Here is a 19,348-nt window from a genome sequence, read left to right as displayed (position 1 = left end):
AGTCGCTGCACCGGCTGGCGGGGACGAGCGCGGGCGGCGAGGCCGGCGGGCTGGTGCGCGGCGCCGCCGAGCAGCACCTGTTCAAGGCGCCCGCGCCGCGCGCCTCGCTGCTCGGCCTCGACCTGCTGGCCGCGCAGAAGCGGCGGCAGCGCGAGGAGGCGGCGGGCGCCAAGCGCTCGCGCGTCTCCTCCTTCCGCGACTGGGAGGAGGGCCGGGACGAGGCCGGCAGCCCCGCCGAGGAGGACGGCGCCGAGGATAGCGGCACGGCCGGGCGCGGCGCCCGCGCGGACAGGTGGGGCCCGCGGCCGGCGGCACCGGCTGCTGTGCAGCCCTCGGTGCCCTCTGCCGCCACGGCCGCCGGGCTGAGCCCCGCCGCAGCACAGGGGCCTCCTTGGCGGGGTCTGCTCGGCAGGGGCCGCGGGACTCAGCTTCAGGGCGGGCAGTGCTGGGAGAGGCCCTTCCGCCGTGCCTGTCCCCATGGGGCCCTGCCAGGACGTGTCCTGTCCAGAGAACGGCAGCGGCCGCTCGCCAAGCGGCTGCCCGCTCTATGTGCGCTGAGAGCGGGAACTGCGCCCTGGGCTGCGTCCGGGGATGGGGAGAGCAGTTCTGAGCACGGACTGTGCCTGGAGCAGGGGTCGGGGTGAGAGTCGTGTGAGGGAAGCCCAGGACCAGCTCCTTCTAAGCGCTTTTCTTCTCTCTGCTGTTTCTTCAGGCATTACCGCTCTGCCCGTGTGGAAACACCTTCCTACACAGGGGGCGTCAGCGAGGAGTTCTGGGAACGCAGTCGGCAGCGGGAAAAGGAGCGTCGGGAGCAAGGTGTCTTTGCTTCCTCCAAGGAGGAAAAGGAACGAAAGAAGGAGCGCAGTAAGGATCGGGATCATGAGCGCAAACGGGATCGAGGTAACTGCTCTGAAGTCTTCATGACTCTGTGCTTAGGATGTTTGGGCCTGTCCCCTGGCATTTTTGTAGTTGTTATCTTCAGGGAGTTATTTAGGGCAGACATGGGAAACCCGTTTGTGCGCTGAGCATCTAATGTCACTCACTTATTTTATTTTCTGTCCACAGAGGAGCGGGACCGAAGTCGTCACAGCAGCAGATCAGAGAGGGATGGTTCATCAGAGCGGAGCAGCAGGAGGAGTGAACCAGAGAGTCCCAGACACAGACCCAAAGGTAGGAGTGAGATCTGGTCTGCTAGTGTTTTCATTGAACCTTTACAGGGAGGATTTTATTCGTCTTTTGATTCTGCTATTTTTGTCAGTGCAAGTGTAGATAACAACATTTGTATTTCCTAGGGTCTGTGGTTAGGGCAAGCATAAAGCTGATGGCTCTTCCTGAATATGGGCCTGGGTTTGATCCTGCCAGTTGTGTGGGGAAGCCTGGTTGATCCCAGGCATCTGGGGGTCTCTCTTGGGTCCATGTGATGTGGATATGGCCCCGTGGTCCTTTTTCTTTGACAGGGACAGCACCATCTCTTAAAGAGTGAGTGGGTACACTGTCTCCATGGTTCTTGCTGGAGCGTATGAGATGGCTGCAGGCGCCCTGGGCCACTGTGTGAGCATCAGGTGTCGAGCTCTGTCTCTTCTAGATGCAGCCACACCATCTCGCTCCGGCTGGGAGGAAGAGGATAGTGGCTACAGCAGTACTCGCCGCTCACAGTGGGAGTCTCCCTCACCTACACCTTCCTATCGGGATTCTGAGCGCAGCCACAGGACATCATCCACACGAGACACAGATCGAAGAGATCGGGACAGGTATCAGTACCTGGAACGAAAGGCTGTGAGGGGGTGATATGCGGAAAGGGGAGAGCGTGTGTAAGAGCAGTAACTGGCAGTGGCCATTATTTCTTCCTTCATGCTGTTTCCCCAGGTCTGTGAGAAGCAGGTACTCGGATAAGACGCCATTGCCCACCCCGTCGTACAAGTATAATGAGTGGGCTGATGACCGGAGGCACTTGGGGGCCACACCACGGCTGTCCAGAGGAAAAGGTGAGGAGCTGGGGCTGCGCTGCACAGAATGAGGCCTGGCTTAATCCTCCTCCTCGCTCCCTGCAGCACAAGGACAGGGGCTGTGGGCCTCCCTGCACAAGTGGCCAGGGCAGGAGGGTCCCGGGCTGCACTGACCAGTTTGCTGTGTCTAGGGCGGCGTGAGGACGGGGAGGAGGGCATCGCCTTTGAGACAGAGGAGGAGCGGCAGCAGTGGGAGGATGACCAGCGGGTAAGAGCCTGACCCGGCTGGGGAAGAGCCGGTGCCGGTGGAGGCAGCCATGGTGCATGGGCTCCCCCGGGCGGCGAGATGGGGAGTGGCGGCTCGGAGCATCCCGGGCCCGGAGCATCCTCTGCGGCTTGTGCGGCAGCCCGGGCATGCATCCTGGGCGAGCTTGTGAGGCCTCCCAGGTGCACGTCTCGCACATGCTTGTGCTGCCTCCAGGGTCCGGAGCATCCCGGGTGTGCTTGTGTCCAGAGGGGTTTTCAGCGCCTCCCTGGCCTGCTGGGCTGGCCGCAGTCCAAAGCTGACTGTTCCCTCTCCCCTCCCAGCAAGCTGACCGGGACTGGTACATGATGGATGAGGGCTACGATGAGTTCCACAATCCCTTGGCCTACTCCTCAGAGGAGTACGTGAAGAAGCGGGAGCAGCACTTGCACAAGCAGAGGCAGAAGCGCATCTCTGCACAGCGGCGGCAGATCAATGAGGTAGGGGCACGTGGGTGGCCATTCTGGGTGTGCAAGGAGAGCTTTCTCTGCTGCTTCCTAAGAGACCCGCGTGCTGACAGGAAAGGCTGAGCCCTTGCTGTCGGATGGAGAGGACAATCTTTGTACTGGCCCAGGCTGAATGAGGGATTCCAGGGAAACTACTGGTAAGCTCCCTTGGAAAGTGAGCCCCTGCGTCTACTGCATGGGACAGAACTCCTCATTAGAGCCACTTGGTCATGGATCATAGTATCCAGAGCTTCAGGAATGCGGAGGGCTATGCTGCTGCTATTCTGGGCATGAGTTGTGTTCCTTGGTCTGTGCTCTGCTGCCTAGTGAAGAGTCAGGGCTGCTGCCCTTGGCACATGCGTTTGTGTCGAGGCTTCTTGGAGTATTCAGGGTACAGCAGGGGTCTTGTGGGTGATGTCTGCCATGCATTTCCATAGGACAATCCAGTTCATCAGGTACTTCATGCAGTCAGTCTGTTTCTCCATACCTGCTATTTCTGGTTACCATTTCTTCCCTGGTGCTTGCTTTTTGGCTCCTTAGACTGGAACCTTCAGTGTTCCGTGTTCGTTGTATTCCAGATTTATTCAGTTTCATCCTATTTTCACTGAAACCTGAGCTCAGTGTTCTGAAGTGAACTCTCAGGCTCTTTTCTGAGGCTTCACTGTCTTTACTGGTTTGGGAAAGACAAATACAGCTCTGGATCCTGTCAATGCTTGAAGCCATGTGGCATAACTTCAGTGTACAGCCCAGGGCAGAGACAAGGTTTTGCCTTGAGCGACTGGCTGCTTCTAGCTTGCTATTTCATGTATAAAAGTTCGGCCAACCTGAGTTGGTTGTGCCTGTGTAGCGCCTTGCAGTTACCCACGTTGCTTTTTCTTTTGCCCTGCAGTCAGTTTGTTCTATATATACTGTGTGGTAGGTATAAGGAGCCTTTTAGCTCTTCTTGAGTGTAGTGTGAGGGATAGTAGTTAAATCTTGTGTTACACAACATAAATCTTGTTCTTGTAGGATAATGAACGCTGGGAGACAAATCGCATGCTGACCAGTGGAGTGGTTCACCGTATTGAAGTGGATGAAGACTTTGAGGAGGATAATTCGGCCAAAGTGCATCTGCTGGTGCACAATCTCGTGCCCCCTTTCTTAGATGGGAGGATAGTCTTCACCAAGCAGGTGGGGACTGTGGCTAAAGGTGCTGATGGCAGAGCGCCCCAGAAAGGTGAGCAATCCATATCAGAGCAATATCTTGATATCTCCTTCCTCTAGCCAGAGCCAGTCATCCCTGTCAAGGACGCCACGTCAGATTTGGCCATCATTGCTCGGAAAGGCAGCCAGCTGGTGCGCAAGCACAGGGAGCAAAAGGAGCGTAAAAGGGTATGGTGTGACCTCTTGGCCTATCTGCCCATGTTTAGTATGTCATATTGTGCCTTGCAGCCCGTTTTTTGGTCTTTCGGTGCTTTTCCAGCCTTACATTTTGAATAAGTTATTATTCATGTCAGTCATTGCTGGGTCAAAGTGATGCTGCTCTCTGCCCTGAGTTGCAGTTATATTGGTTGCCACAGTGATAGTGCTCTCTGCCCTTCCAGGCTCAACATAAACATTGGGAACTGGCAGGCACAAAGCTGGGAGACATTATGGGGATCAAGAAAGAGGAGGAGAAGGATGAGATGGTGACAGAAGATGGCAAAGTGGATTACAAGTAGGAGTTGCTCTTCTAATCCTCTTGATTAGCTGGTGATGAGGCTGTAGGCATAGCAAAGTCTATAGGGAGATGGATTCAGAATTTCTGGTGTTTCCCCAGGACTGAGCAGAAATTTGCTGAACACATGAAAGAAAAAAGTGAAGCAAGCAGTGAGTTTGCCAAGAAGAAATCAATCTTGGAGCAGAGACAATATCTACCCATTTTTGCTGTGCAGCAAGAGCTGCTCTCCATTCTCAGGTATGCCTGCTAGGGAACAACTAGGGCTGCTATAGTGACAACTTCATTTTTTTTTTTTTTTCTAACATCACAAGATCCCAAGAGAGAATCTCTCCTAGATGTGTGGCTTGTATGGAGCTGCACTCCCTGGAAAAAGCATATTGCTCTCTGTTGGCAGCACCTTCCCTGTCTAACATGAAGTAGGACTCTTGTGCGACCATGCAGGGCTGTGAGTGAAAGAGCCCTTCTCTGCATTGTACGAAGAAACTCCTTCTGTCTCTTCAGGGACAACAGCATCGTGATTGTGGTGGGGGAGACGGGGAGTGGGAAGACGACTCAGCTGACGCAGTACCTCCATGAGGATGGCTACACAGACTATGGCATGATTGGCTGCACCCAGCCCCGCAGAGTTGCAGCTATGTCAGTTGCCAAGCGGGTCAGTGAAGAGATGGGGGTGCGTCTGGGAGAGGAGGTGAGTCCGACGTGGAGTGTGGAGGTGCATCGTGCAAACAGCACATGCGTGGGGCGGTGAGAAGAGTTGCTGTTGTCTCTGCCCTCCCAGGTGGGCTATGCCATCCGCTTTGAAGACTGCACATCAGAGAACACGCTGATCAAATACATGACGGATGGGATTCTTCTTCGTGAGTCGCTGCGAGAGGCTGACCTGGACCACTACAGTGCCATCATCATGGATGAGGCACATGAACGCTCGCTCAACACTGATGTGCTCTTTGGCCTGCTTCGGGAGGTGCGTGTGAGGCTGGATGAGAGGCCAGTGGCATGGAGTACTTGAGCTGGTTCTGTCTCGTGCAGTTATAGAAGCAGCCTGGAGCCTTGTGTGAATGCCACTTCCTTAGTTTTCCTTCCATCTCTTTCCTAGGTTGTGGCCCGGCGCTCAGATCTGAAGCTTGTTGTCACCTCAGCCACCATGGACGCAGATAAATTCGCTTCCTTCTTTGGGAATGTTCCCATTTTCCACATTCCTGGGCGCACGTTTCCTGTCGACATTCTCTTCAGCAAGGTGAAGTCAGCATTGCAAAGAGTGGTGGGAGGGGGCTGTGACTTGGGTCTTCTCTGCTTTCTGGCGTACAAGGAAGAAGGAAGAGGGGTAGACACCCTGTGATGCAGTGTTGTGACCAGGATGGGAAAGGTGAGATCCTCAATACCTGTAACCTGGGTTGTGCCTTTCAGACCCCGCAAGAGGATTATGTGGAGGCAGCAGTGAAACAAGCCCTACAGGTGCATCTCTCTGGTGCTCCTGGAGATATTCTTGTCTTCATGCCTGGCCAGGAAGACATTGAGGTGAGCTGCGAGGGCAGGCACTGTCCTATCCCCTTGTTGCTATAGTCTCAAGTTAACAGCTCTCTTTGTGTACAGGTGACCTCAGAGCAAATTGTGGAGCACCTTGAGGAGCTGGAGAAAGCACCTGCTCTTGCTGTACTGCCCATCTATTCTCAGCTGCCCTCAGACTTGCAGGCCAAGATCTTCCAGAAGGTGATGATATGTCGTCAGTGAGAGGGGTAGGACTGGGGCTGCCAGTGCAGGGAAGATGCCACTAAGCACAAGTGATGCTGCGATGCCACTTGTATTCATGAAGAGGGTGATAGGTAGCATGTACTGCCCTCGTTTTCCAAGGAATTCTCCGGTCCTGGGTTAAATATTGCTGTTGTGCACCCTTCCTTGGGGAAGGGATCTCATCTAGGGATCTAACCGGTGTGTGGTATGATTACAGGCTCCGGATGGGGTCAGGAAGTGCATTGTTGCCACCAACATCGCAGAGACCTCGCTGACGGTGGATGGAATCATGTTTGTGATTGATTCTGGCTATTGCAAGTTGAAGGTGAGAAAACGTTTCTTGTCCTGTTTACATTTGTGATCTGTGAGCCTGGGTTGAGGGAGTTCTGGGACAGTGACCCAGTTTTTCTCTGCTCGTCGCTTGCCCTGCAGGTTTTCAACCCCCGCATAGGCATGGATGCACTGCAGATTTACCCCATCAGTCAGGCCAATGCCAATCAGAGGGCAGGTCGAGCTGGCCGGACAGGCCCCGGTCACTGCTTCAGGTAGGTACCTCACTGGCGTTTGTGTTTCTGTCACGCTCTCAGCCTGGTCTCTGGTTATATATGTAGGAAGTGGACAGACTTTTGGGCCCTTTGTTTTGGATCTAGTACCCTCTGGTGGAAAGGAATGCTTCAGTTTCTGCCCTTGCCAGTCTTCATTCCAACAGCGTAGCCAAAGGCAGCTTCCTTGAGGTTTTGCTTTAAGACTAGTCTGCACATGGGGAAGGACAGTGCTCAAGTGTGCACTGTGCTGCAGGAACCTTTATGTGCTGGGGGGCTGTTCTGCCCCTGGGATCCTGCTTGTGTCTTAGCTGAGAGCAGAGCCACTGCCCTGTCACTGCCTGTCTGCACTGGGCAATGGTTGGTCTTTTGGTGAGGAGCACAGTGATCTGAGCAGCAACATGCTCTTCGTGTGTTCCTTAGGCTCTACACCCAGAGCGCCTACAAGAACGAGCTTCTGACCACCACAGTGCCTGAAATCCAACGCACCAATCTTGCCAACGTGGTGCTTTTGCTCAAGTCTCTGGGTGTGCAGGACCTGCTGCAGTTCCATTTCATGGATCCACCCCCTGAGGACAACATGCTGAACTCCATGTACCAGCTGTGGATCCTGGGCGCACTAGATAACACAGGTACTGGCTGTTGGGGTAGGCTGCCAGCCCATGAGCCTGCTGAGACCTGCATGGCTGCTGATCCTTGTGCTGTTCCTGCAGGTGGTCTGACCTCTACGGGACGTCTTATGGTGGAGTTCCCACTGGATCCTGCTCTCTCCAAAATGCTCATTGTCTCTTGTGATATGAGTTGCAGTTCTGAGATCTTGCTCATTGTGTCCATGCTGTCTGTGCCTGCCATCTTCTATCGCCCTAAGGTACCATCTCACTTCTTCAGTGGTTTGGGGCCTTCCCCTGCCCTGTGACTAACCTATGTTCTTCACTCATCTCAGGGCCGAGAGGAGGAGAGTGACCAGGTGCGGGAGAAATTTGCTGTCCCAGAGAGTGATCACTTGACTTACCTGAACGTTTACCTGCAGTGGAAGAACAACAACTACTCTACACTGTGGTGCAACCAGCACTTCATCCATGCCAAGGCCATGCGGAAGGTGAGGCGGTGGCAACAGGCTGCAGGATGAAGCCTTGTGCAGGAGAGGGACCTAATTGTTACAAATCTTGCAGGTGCGAGAGGTGCGTGCCCAGCTCAAGGACATCATGGTGCAGCAGCGGATGAGCCTGGCGTCCTGTGGCACTGACTGGGATGTTGTCAGGAAGTGCATCTGTGCTGCGTATTTCCATCAGGCTGCAAAGCTGAAGGTGAGAGGACTTTGTGCTAGGTTACGGGACGAGAGGCTGTGTCTGTCATGCGTGTACTAACCACACTTCTCTGGGCAGGGCATTGGGGAGTATGTGAACATCCGCACAGGCATGCCCTGCCATCTGCATCCCACAAGCTCCCTGTTCGGCATGGGCTACACACCAGACTACATTGTGTATCATGAACTGGTCATGACCACCAAGGTGAGTTTGAGCTTTAAAGACGGTGAGAAGATTGAGGAGACTTGCAAGGGCTTTGCTGTGATATCAGAGTGTGTTAGAAGGGGAGTTCTTGGCCTTCTGCCTTGCCAGCCATGCATGTGCCACCTGCAGAGCGCTGTTTGTTCTTTCCCAGGAGCCTGTTCCTGGCAGATGTAGGTCATACTGAGGCTCTTTGCGGTCTCATCAAAGCAGCTGCTCACCAGCAGCTTTCTAAAGCCAGCAGTAGCAGCCTGGAAGGGGGTATATCCCTAGCTTGAGAACTGCTGTTAGCAAGTGAATGAGGGAGACAGCCGCCAAGAATCTGGTAGTGCCATCCTGTTACCCTGGGCTTTCCTTCTGTCCGTGCAGGAATACATGCAGTGTGTCACTGCTGTGGATGGAGAGTGGCTGGCAGAGCTGGGCCCCATGTTCTACAGTATCAAACATGCTGGCAAGTCAAGCCAGGTGAGTCTCCTGTGTGTGGTGATGTGCAGTAACAGGGTCTGCAGCGTCTGCTGCTGTTGTCTGGGCGCCTGCCTGTCCCTGATGAGCTGCTGTCCTACCTAGGAGAACCGCCGGCGTGCCAAGGCAGAGGCGTCTCTCATGGAGCAGGAGATGGCTCTGGCCGAGGAGCAGCTTCGTGCCCGCCGGGAGGAACAGGAGCGCCGCAACCCGATGGGCACCGCCAGGTGGGTCCTAAACCTGCCCACCATGGATTGCCCTTCAGCAGGCGGCTGCATGGAGTTTCCCAAATGTCCACACACACCTTCCACCCCAGGAAGCCCAGATTCAGGAAAAGGTTGTGTCTTATGTCTTCAGCTAATCGCCCTTTTCTCTCCTGGTAGGTCTACTAAAATCTACACACCTGGGCGGAAGGAGCAGGGGGAGCCCTTGACGCCGCGACGCACCCCAGCCCGCTTTGGCCTCTGAGACAGCAGTGCCCACGGCTGCCAAGGCTTAGGGGCTTCCAGGAGCAGCTGAGTCTCAGGAGCCTGCCAAGCTCCACCGCTGCTCAGCTCGCTACAGCATGTGGCCCAGCAAGGCTTCGGTGCTTGGCACTACTTTTGCTACAGAACAAAAATAATTTTATTTGTTTAAAGGTTGTTAGTCTTTGACCCTTGCTTTGTTTTGTGCTGCTTCTTGTCTCGCAGACAAATGCTGGGGGGAGGCAGCCCTACAGAGCTGTGCAGGGCTTGTGCAGTCAAGTCGCTGCCCTGCAGAGCCTAGGCCAAGGCACAGAGTTGCACTGTCTCACAGGGCAAAGACAAGGTGAGCCTGGCTCATCCATGTCCTGGCCTACTACAAGGGCAGGTCTTGTGCGAGCTGTGCCCTGGGCACACTGTGTCCCTCTACACACTGGAGCACAGGCCTAGCACTGGTTCAGGCCAGGCTGTGGCGGGAGCTCTGCTCCTCTTCAGCTGCTCACACTCACGGTGCTGCTCCTCTGCTCTGACCCTAAGGTACTTGTTTTCCTCCTCCAGCCTTTCCAGTGTGTTTTGGAGCTGCCTGGAGGAAGGGCAGTGAAAGGGAGGTGAGGAGGTGATGCAAGCCTATATCCTCATCTGCTGCCCTTGGGGCAGCTTGAGGAGTGCAGTGCTTCATCTGTCCCGTGCACTAGCATGCTCAGCAGTAATGCTCTCTGCAAAGCACTCAGATCCTCTCCCCATGCTCACCACTTACTCCTTCTCGCCTGTCAACTCAGCAATCTGCTTGACTTGCTGCTGGATCGTTTGCTCTAGTTTCTCGTTTGACTGCCTGGAAGGGAGGGGTGGGTCACATAAGTAGATGCCAGTCCAGGAGAAAGCAGCTCCCTGCCCCTCTGCTCTTGGGCAGCTCCTCACTCACTTCTGCTTTGTCACCAAGTGCCTCATGTTGAGCAGCATCCGCTCGCTTTCGCGCTGCAGCCTGCTGCTGTCGGCGTGTGCTGCGGTGAGAGAGGAGCGCAGGGCTTCTGCCTGCAAGGGACCTGCGTTGCTCAGGCGCCTCCTGGCCTGAGCCTCTGCGTGCCCAGGGCGCCAGGTGAAGGCGAGAGCCAGGGTGAGCCGGGGCAGCAGTCCCTGGGGCTGAGTGGTGGGGCAGCACTGTTACCTCTGTGCTGGTGACTGCAAACTTCTGCTGCAACACGTTAGTTTCATGATGAATGGCTTCTTTCTAATAAGAGAGCCAAAGAAGGGTATTCTGAGGAGAAGAGGGTAGTGCGGACCGTGCTGGGTGCTGCTCTGGCTTGTCCGCAGCAGCTCTGTCCTCCCTGGGGCCCTGGCTCTGCTTTTCCCTAGGGCCGGGGATCCAGCCCAGCTCCTCATGCCCACGGGCTCTGTGGTGCCTGCTCCCATCTCGCACCTGCTCCAGGGCCTTGTCCAGCTTCTCCTTGAGGAAAGCCAACTCCACCTTGCAAACAACCAGCTCCTCGTCCCGCATGGCCAGTGCTCGCTTGCTGTCCTGGTGCAGCTGCTGCCACTGCTGGGCTTGGCTGCTCAGCTCCTGCAGCCTCTTCTCCAGGGTGAGGGCCTGTCCCAGGCAGGACGTAGGGCAGGGGTCTGCACGTGCCTCAGGGGCACAGACCAGAGCCTGGCGGCACTCACCTCCTGCTTGCTGTGCTCCTGGCAGCCCTGCAGCTTCCTCAGCTCCCAGTGCAGCTGCTGCCTCTGCTCCTCATAGGCCGCGATCTCCTCCTCCTGCTGCGCTTTCCCTTGCTGGGCCTGGGCCAGCTCAGCTCGCAGGGTGGGCACGGCCTGCAGCTGCGCGCAGCGCCGGGGCAGAGCCTGCTGAGCTGGGCCCCGCGCTGTCGCCCGCGCTGCCCAGCGGCCCTCACCTGTCCCCGCAGCTCTGCCACGTGCTGCCTGCTGCAGGCGGCCTCGTGCTGCAGGGCGCGGATGGTCTCCTCAGCCCCGCTCAGCTGCCGCTGCCGCTGCTGCTCCCGGGCCTGCGCGGCCCCCAGCTCCTCCTGCAGCCAGAGCAGGCGGCTCTGCAGGCCCTGGCACCGCTCCTCCTGCTCCCCCAGCTGCGGAAGGCGGGAGCTGAGCGGGAGCTGCCTCCAGGCCGGTGCTGCCGCCCGCCAGGTTGGGCTGCCTGGTGCTGCTCCCCACTCACCGCCCGCTCCCTGCGGCACAGACTCTGCTGCAGCACCCCGATCTCTCGCTCCAGGCTGCTGCTCCACTCCTTGGTCTGCTGCAGCTCCAGCTGCAGCTTCTCCCTGCACTCCTGCTGCCAGCCCAGCTCCTCCTGCAGCTCCTGGCACTGGGCGGCGAGGTGCGGGGTGAGCCTGGCGCAAGGCCGCCGGCATGGCCACCCTGCAGCAGGGGAACCCGGCCGCATACCCACCTGCTGCCGCAGTGCCTGCAGCTGCGCCTGGTTGTGCCGCAGCCTCTCCTCGGCCTGCGCCGCGGCGCCCCTGTGCTGCAGCGCCTGCTCCAGCGTCACCGCCTGCTGCTGCTGCCACCAGCCCAGCTCCACCCGCAGCTGTGCAGCCTCCTCCCTGCACAAGGGCACCGCTGCAGCTGCTGCAGCCCTGTCCTGCTCCTGCGCCGGCCTCGCGCCCTACCTGCTCTGCGCGGCCTCGGCCCTGCTGCTGGCCGCCTGCTCCTGCAGCGCTCGCAGCTCGGCCTCCATCTCGCCGCCGCCCCCGCGCTCCGTGTCTTTCCCTGGGCACGGGCAGGGCGGCGCCTCTGCGGGGGCCGGGCAGATGGGGGCCAGTGGAGGCTGCGCCGGGGCTGAGTGGGGAGCAGGAGCCCTGGAATCGCCTGCCCTTGCCGGTGTGGGGGAGCAGAGCTGGGCACAACAGCTCCGGGCTCCCGCTCATCCCCTGTGACACCTACGGGTCACAGCTCCAAACCCCGTCCTGGCACCCCAGGCTTGCCCACCTTCCGTGGAGCTGCTCTGCTTGGCCACCTGCACGGCCTGCGCATCCTGTGCCAGGTCAGGGAGCTGCTTTGCCACTGGCCCCTGCTGCCCGCTGGGATGACCCTGCACCTGCACTGACGCCTCTGCCTGCACCTGCATCTGTGCCTGCATGAGCAGCAGAGCCCCGTGCCAGTGGCCCTGCGCTGCCAGCACCCTGGGCCCCCAGGACCTTGTGGGCTCGTCCCTGCATCACCCACCTGGCTGCTGGTGTCACGGGGCTCCTGGGCGCCGTGCGGCTCCTGCTCCCGCAGCTCCTCAGCTCTGCTCAGCAGCACCTCACTCTGCTCCCGGCGCCGCCCTGGCCCCCTCCGGGCCGCGCTGCTGGCACCCTTAGCCGAGCTGGGTGCCTCTGGGGGCGGCTGCAGCCCCGGGCAGCGCTGCCGCAGCGCTGCCTCATACTGCAGCACCTGGGGGAGCCGGGCAGGCAGCACTGGCGGGACACACAATGGGACCCACAGCTGCGCCCATGGGTGCTGCAGCAGCAGTACCTGCACCATCAGCGCCTGGCACTGCTGCAGCAGCAGCGCCAGGTCTCGCTGCTCCCGCTCCGCCGCAGTCTCCTGCCGTTGCAGGTGGGCCAGGCTCTCCTGGTTCCGGCCCTGGCAGGTGTCCAGGCCCTGCTGCAGCTCCTGGATCCAGCCCAGCACCCGTCCTGGATCCAGTGCTGCTGCTGGCCCTTGTCCCTGGGGTGCAGCACCGTCCAGCATCACCGCTGTGAAGGGTCTCTGCTGCAGGCGCCCGCTGCCCTGTCCCATCCCGGGGGTGCGGGTGGCCATGGGCGCTGCTCACCTGGGGCTCCAGCTGGGATGGGGGCTGCGCCTGGGCGCTCAGCTCCCCCATGGCTGCTGCTCACCCGGGGCCGCTCAGGAGCTGCCGGCACCTCCCCGGCGGCACCGCGGCCTGGCCGCCCGCTCCTGCCGGACACAGGGATCGTGGAGCTCCAGCTGTGCCCACATGGCACTGCAACCCCCTGCAGGTTCTCCCTGCCGCAGGTCGCCCCAGCAGCGCGATACCCTGCAGAGCCCCGTCCAGCTGCACCGCGCCGCACCAGCCCGGCCACCGCCGTCTCCAGCACCCCCTGCACCCAGTGCCGCTTCCTGGCCTCTCACCGTGGCGGCTTCCCAGCGGCGGCCCGGACGCCTCATCCTGCGACGCTCCGGCCGCGACACCTGGCACCCCCGTGGATCTGTGCGCGGCACCGGGTTCCAGGGACAAAGGTGAGAACCAGAACCTGGCAACGCACACGGATCCTCCTGACCCCTCCTGCCCCTGCACCCAGAGATGCCATGAGGCCTCCTGACTCTGTCCGTGCACCACTCCCAGCACGAGCCCTGTGTGCCGCTCTGGCGTCGCATGGTGCCTCCTGCCACGTGCATGGTAGTGCCCACAGCAGCCTCCTGCTGTGCTGGGGTGTGCATGGCACTGCACTCATGCTGCACAAGGTGCTGCACTCACACTGCACTCGTGCTGCACATGTGCGGCACTTGCAACAGATTCCTGCCATGCCCAGTTCTTGCGCCATGTCACCAGGGGAGCTGCGCTGCTCCCTCTGAGGAGCTGTCGACTGAGGCTGTTACTCCATATTTCTCACTGTCCAAAAGGATAAAAATAACAGGAACAAGTTGTCGGAAATGAAATTTCAATCTCTCCACGCCCTTCTCTGTTCACGCAGCTTCCCGGCACAAATCAATAGTATTTAGGCAGCCTAGGAGATTTTTTTCCTCTCTTAAAGCACTGGATCAATAGCGGGGCAGAGGAGAGAAAGAGCAGAAACCCAAACCCCTCTCGGTGTGCGAGTGTCCTGCAGTACCAGCGAGTGGCCCAGGAGGGCGGGAGCCGCAGCCAGGGGACACCGGCCGGCCCTCGGCGCTGCACGGAGACTCGGGGACAGCGTCTGCGGCGGATTCCCCAGGGCCGTGCTGACCTGCGGGGCCATTTCCCCCTGTTCCACTGGGAAGCGGTCCAGGTCGGGCCCAGGAGGGGAACTCGGTACTGGCATGGGACCTGCTTGGGTGCATGGCACCGGGCGGCCGGAGCAGCCAGAGCATCCGGGACAGCCGGCTCGGTGACCCCCACGGCCACCCCCGGTGCTCCCTTCCCATCCAAGCTGGCTGCACCCGCAGCAGCCGGTGCCATGCAGGGCCCGCCATGCGCAGCAGCTCGGTGCAGCCCAGCGCGGCTCTGCAGGGCGCAGCGCAGAGCTGCACGGCGCCTGCAGCTCTGCAGGGCACCGCGCGCTGCGCATGCTGCTCACAGCTCTGCGCAGCCCAGCACGGCCTGGCTCTGCGGCCCCGCGGGCGAGCGGCGGCTGGCAGAGCTGGGGCCCGTTTGCAGCTGCCCCTTGCACGGCCCTTTGCCACCTCTGCCCTGACCACTGCACGACAGCAGCACTGGTAACACCACCAGCCAGTGCCCACCACAGCTCTGGGACTGCTGTGACACATGCCGCCGTGTGCTGCCCCTTGCCATGCTGCTCTGCACTATGCTGCCCCATGCTTTGCTGCCCCATGCGGTGCTGCCCTGTGTGTTGCTGCCCCGGGCCAGGCTGGGCAGACCAGGCTGTGCGTTGGCTCCTGGGCCGGGGCTCGGGGCTGCGGGGCTGTGGGCTGGATGGTGCCTGGCGGACACTGCAGCCACGGGGCTTGTCCTGCACCTGGGGCCGTGGGGATGGGGGCACTGGGGGGTTGTCCACGCACCACGGGGAGCCACCAACACCGGGGCCCTGTCCTGCTCGGTGCCCCGTTGGGACTGGAGCGGGGTGAGCACCCGGGGCGGCAGTGCCACTGTGCCGGAGCGCCCCAGGCCAGCGCTCGCCCTGTGCTTTAATTAGTGCCTTAATGCTGCTCCTCCAGCGCCGTGTTAATTGAAATTAAACAGCTGCCACTCTGCGGTGGGGACAAAAGCGGAGCCGCCTGCGTCCGCCTGCGGTGATGGGGCCCAAGGCGCCGCGAGGGACAAAGGCGACACAGCTGCCGCCGCTCCCGGCACCCGCGTGGCCAGGGCACAGGATGGCGGCCCAGCCGCGCGCGCCGGCACTCGCGGACACGGGGACATCAGGGACTTTGCAGGGGTGGCACCGGGAGGAGCTGCAGACGCAGGACAGGCTGGCGCTTCTCACCAGTGTGCGCTGTGTTTTGGGATGAGGCCCTTGCTCGTGATGCTATTTGGTACTTTAAAATATGCAAAATGAGGAGCTGGTGCAGACCTCATTAACACCCGCCTCCAACATCATTAAGATGTTTCCAAGAAAATTAATTGAGAGACTCATTAAAAATAAATTAAGAAAAATGTGTTGCAGAGCGCCTGCTCCAAGCTCGTAAATCACGGCTCAAAGCTCCAGGCCGCTGCGCAGGCAATTAACGCCAGCCGATTTGTTTTATCCTGACTGCAAAAATTAGAAAGCAGACGTGGAGATTAGATTAGGGACGTCTGTCAAGCGGAACTTGGAGTGAATATTTTAGGATGCAAAATGGAAATCGGGAAAACAAAGGAAGCAGCGAGGTTCCCGGGAGCCGTGGGCAGGCGGGGAGCGGCGGCGCCGGGAGGGCCCTGCCGCCTCGGTGCCACTGCCGCCCTGGTGCCGCTGCCCCGGCTTCCGCAGGGGAGCAAGTGGAAAGAGAAACCAGGTTAGAGCAAGACCCAAACAGTGTCACTTTAATAAGAGCAAGCCCGGGAGCAGGAAAGCAGCACAGTTGATGGTGAACTCCTCTGGCAGCTGAGAGGCTGCTGTGTCACAGCAGCTGTTGGTATTTTTACCTACAAAATGGAAGAAAACACAGAAATGAGTCATGAGGGCAGATCTGTGCAGAGCAGGACCAGAGGGGGATGCTCTGCAATCCCTGCAGGCAGCGCCAAGGGGGCTGTGTGGGGACCCCGCGCCGGCTGCTGCGAGGGGCAAAGGGGCCGCGAGGCCACACGTGCGGCTCCGCGGACGCGGTGGCGTCACACCGGGCTCAGCGCCTGTGTTTTCCTGTGTGAAACACTTGTGTTTTGCAAAATTTTCCATGCTGAGCTTTTGCCCAAAAATTCATTTACTTCACATGTTTGATTAACATCCTTGCAGCTATTTCTGAGTTATGGAATGAGTGGAAAAATACTTACATGTGACAAAATTACCAGTGTAAAGCAAAATATCCAACCACAGGAAAGGAGCTACATATTTTTATGCTTACCCAGCCTTCATCCTCATGTGGCCTCGCACCTTCCCTAGAAGCAAATCCGAGCAAACGCAGCAGCTCTCTGGGCACGTGCCGGCGGTCCCTCCCAAGCCTGGGGAAAAACAGGCAAACAAAAACTGAGAGAACTGCAGTGTATTCCTCTTGGCGTCCTCATCCCAACGGTGGAATGAGCTGCAGAGGTTGTTTGCTTATGATGATAGAATGATAAAAAGTCTAAAACACAGATAAATGTGATGTGCACCATGGAAATGGAGCGTGCCCGTGGCCGAGGGGAGGGAGCGTGGTCCAGGCCTGGCCGTCGCCAGCTGCTCTCCCACTCAAGGGACTGAACCAGGAGGAATCGACGCTGCAGAACGAGCACAGACCCCTCCATGGCACTGGCAACACGGGCGCCAGGCCTTACCTTCCCCGCCCTTGCGCCTTGGACCGAACATGAGGGCACCTCGGACCCGCTGCGTCCTGGGCAAGGCTGAGGCGACGCGGAGCCCGCGTGGGGAGCCAGGCAGAGCCTGTGGACACAGGGCCGAACTGCCTCTGCTGAACCCCACATCTGTGAGGAGGGAAGGAGCAGCTCTGCACCCCTGGTGCTGACCACCCTCTGCAGCACGTGGATGCGCTGCCCATCTGGCCGCATGGAGGGACGGGCTTCAGCAAGTGCCTTGGCCCCCGCAGCCCTGCGGCTGTTTCTGCCCTCCCAAGGTGCTCCCACGTCCCGCACGTGCGCCCACCGGAGTCCCCGCGGCCCCCGCGCGGGGCAGCGGAGCCCGGGCGGCTCCCAGTGCTGGCGTGTCCGCGCGGCTGTGTGCAGGGCCACCCTGCTGCGCTCCTGCCCTGCGGACATGCACACACCAGTGCATCTCACAGACCAATGTGCTGTTGCATGAAGAAAAGCACTTTCTTTACACATTTTTTTCTTTTTATGGAATAATTTTGCATTTAATTAGTGAAGGCGGGTCTGCCCAGGCAAACCAGCACTACTTCCTGCACTGACACATTGCACTTTATTAATTCCTTCCTTTTCCTGGTAACAACTTGTTTTTCATTTTTTCACGTTTGGCATTTCCAGGCTCCTGCCTCCTTGTGCTGGACCGGCCTTCCCTCCCGTTGCTGGTGTCGGTCCGGGTCGGTGCGCGGGCCGGGCGCAGCCGGGAGCCCGGCGGTCGCTGTCCCCTGCTCGGCTCCGCGCGGCGTCGCGCCCACCACGGGGCTCCCCTGGCGCCCCGGCACGTGCCGGCGGCACGCGGGGGCGGCCCGGCCGGCTGGGCCCGGCTCCGCGGCCCGGTCCGGTCCCGTCCGGCCCGGTTCGGCCCGCTCCCGGCAGCAGCCCGTGCTCCCCCTTCCAGCGGCTCCCCCCGGATGCGCGGGGCCGTGCGAGGGCCCCGCCGCGGGGGTCCCGTCCCGTCCGGTCCGGTCCGGTCCCGTCCGATCCGGTCCGGTCCGGTCCGGTTCCGCGGCCCCCGCCCGGCAGCGCCGGTCCCGGCCCGCCGCGGCAGGGGGCGCTGTCGGCCCGCGCTGGCGCCGCCGCGGCACCAACATGGCGGCGCTGGCGGTGACTCACGGAGCGGGGGGGCTGCGGCGGCGGACAATGAGCGACTGGGCGGGCCGAGCCGCACCGAGCCGGACCGGACCGACCCGACCCGACCCGAACCGGGCCGGACGAGACCGAGCCCGACCGGGCCGAGCCAGACCGGAGCGAACCGCCGCGGCTCTCGTGCCTGCTCGGGAGGGCGCGGCAGGGGTCGGGGCGGCCGCGCCCCTAAGAGCCCCGGCCGCGGCCGCGCCGGCCCGGAACGAGCGCGGGGCTCGGGGCGCTGCGGGGCGCCCGGCGCGGGGCCGGCCCGGGGACGTGCTGCGGACACGGGGTGCAAGTGGCGGTGCAGGGGACACCGGGGTGGAAGGTGGAGGTGCAGGGGACACCAGGGTGCAAGTGGCGGTGCAGGGGACATGGTCCCCCCGCATGCAGGACTCTGCACCTTTGGCCGGCTCTGCACCTTTGCTCCTGGCCGTGCAGGGTCTGCACCAGTGCTTCCCGCTGCCGTGCCCTGCAGCCCCAGCCCCACGCTGTCCCACGCCTCCCCCGTGGGGATGCTGCCCTCAATCCACACGGCCTTCCCAGGGGTAGGAGCCGCTCGGGGTGCGCGGCACCCCGCAGCAGCAGCGCGGCCGCCGCACTGGCTGCATGCATGAAAGGGAAAGCAGGAGCAGGGTTTGCGCTCGTGGAATTTTAATGAGCCCTAAAGGTTATTTCTCTGCAGTTCTAGTGATAATTTCCAATTCTCTGTGTTCATAGGAAACGGGTACCTCAGGTCTAATCACATTTGGATACTGTCTAGGGCACATTCTGTATGTTTGGCTGCCGAGGAATATCAACAAACATAAATTATCAGCAGCATGGTCAGATTGTACGGGGGAGAAATAACAAACAGGAAAGGCTTGCACGGCTTTGCATTCTGCAATGAAAATGATCTCATTATCCTTTCCAGGGACGCAGCCAGCTACTTGAAAAATACTTATTAAAAAAACATTGCAGCTCTTGGGAGAGGGTCCCCTCCAGAGCAAGGGGAAAGCAAAATGGAAGTGTAAAAATGGAGAGCAGGAGGAGGCAGCCTCGGTGGCAGGAGTAGGTGGGAACGAGCCTGGCTGTGTTGCAGCCCCTGCAGAGAGCCTGGGCCCGGCCTCGGCGCAGCCCTGTGTGCTGCCACCTCTGCCTCTCCTTCCAGCGCCGGGGAGGGGACCGGAGGCAGGTGGCAGTGGTGCTGGAGATGACGGACTCTCTGTGTTGGTGCTGCTCAGCCCTGGCGCGGAGCAGGCTCTGCTGCTGCGGGAAGCCCGGGAGCTGCGCGGGTGCTTGAGCCGCGTCCTGCCTGGCTGTGGGGGACAGGCCCACGCCCTGTGCTGGGGGGCGGGCAGCCGGTGGTGACACTGCTCGCTGCAGCAGCAGCCGTGAGGGTGCGCGCCAGCCCGCACGGGGTGACCTGCTGCGGGTCGTGCTGTGCTGGGCAGCGCCCCTCGCCCTACTGCCTGCTCTGCGTGCACAGCACCCCTGCTCCTGCCGCTGTGCCTGCCCCTGCTCCTGTGCCTGCCCCTGCTCCTG

At 60.2% G+C, this 19,348-nt stretch overlaps 1 protein-coding gene and 1 long non-coding RNA gene across 2 annotated transcripts in view; one reads left to right on the top strand and one right to left on the bottom strand.

Moving 5' to 3' along the window:
- The window catches only part of DHX38 (DEAH-box helicase 38), a 9,604-nt gene extending 209 nt beyond the window's left edge, over positions 1–9,395 (top strand). The window contains exons 2-27 of the mRNA XM_026039623.1: positions 3–292; positions 713–900; positions 1,066–1,170; positions 1,586–1,751; positions 1,867–1,985; positions 2,138–2,214; positions 2,535–2,690; positions 3,705–3,866; positions 3,960–4,067; positions 4,280–4,392; positions 4,495–4,632; positions 4,897–5,083; positions 5,174–5,359; positions 5,492–5,632; positions 5,803–5,913; positions 5,989–6,105; positions 6,344–6,451; positions 6,559–6,671; positions 7,092–7,300; positions 7,382–7,536; positions 7,612–7,767; positions 7,841–7,975; positions 8,054–8,179; positions 8,546–8,641; positions 8,744–8,865; positions 9,022–9,395. Of these exons, the coding sequence (XP_025895408.1) occupies positions 3–292; positions 713–900; positions 1,066–1,170; positions 1,586–1,751; positions 1,867–1,985; positions 2,138–2,214; positions 2,535–2,690; positions 3,705–3,866; positions 3,960–4,067; positions 4,280–4,392; positions 4,495–4,632; positions 4,897–5,083; positions 5,174–5,359; positions 5,492–5,632; positions 5,803–5,913; positions 5,989–6,105; positions 6,344–6,451; positions 6,559–6,671; positions 7,092–7,300; positions 7,382–7,536; positions 7,612–7,767; positions 7,841–7,975; positions 8,054–8,179; positions 8,546–8,641; positions 8,744–8,865; positions 9,022–9,106 (3,669 nt within the window). The 3' untranslated portion in view covers positions 9,107–9,395. The remainder of the gene's footprint in view (positions 1–2; positions 293–712; positions 901–1,065; positions 1,171–1,585; positions 1,752–1,866; positions 1,986–2,137; positions 2,215–2,534; positions 2,691–3,704; positions 3,867–3,959; positions 4,068–4,279; positions 4,393–4,494; positions 4,633–4,896; positions 5,084–5,173; positions 5,360–5,491; positions 5,633–5,802; positions 5,914–5,988; positions 6,106–6,343; positions 6,452–6,558; positions 6,672–7,091; positions 7,301–7,381; positions 7,537–7,611; positions 7,768–7,840; positions 7,976–8,053; positions 8,180–8,545; positions 8,642–8,743; positions 8,866–9,021) is intronic.
- A 6,351-nt stretch (positions 9,396–15,746) lies between these two features.
- Positions 15,747–19,348, bottom strand: part of LOC112947520 — a 14,620-nt gene continuing 11,018 nt past the window's right edge. Inside the window, exons 3-4 of the long non-coding RNA XR_003249419.1 lie at positions 16,249–16,345; positions 15,747–15,832 (exon numbers count right to left, since the gene is read on the bottom strand). This is a non-coding gene — a long non-coding RNA (uncharacterized LOC112947520). The remainder of the gene's footprint in view (positions 15,833–16,248; positions 16,346–19,348) is intronic.

This window comes from Nothoprocta perdicaria, unplaced genomic scaffold, assembly GCF_003342845.1.
Source record: "Nothoprocta perdicaria isolate Ctin4 unplaced genomic scaffold, notPer1 scaffold_234, whole genome shotgun sequence".
In the NCBI taxonomy this organism is placed as follows: domain Eukaryota; kingdom Metazoa; phylum Chordata; class Aves; order Tinamiformes; family Tinamidae; genus Nothoprocta; species Nothoprocta perdicaria.
Note: the sequence above shows the minus strand (reverse complement) of the source record. Positions and strands in the feature narration are given on the sequence as shown.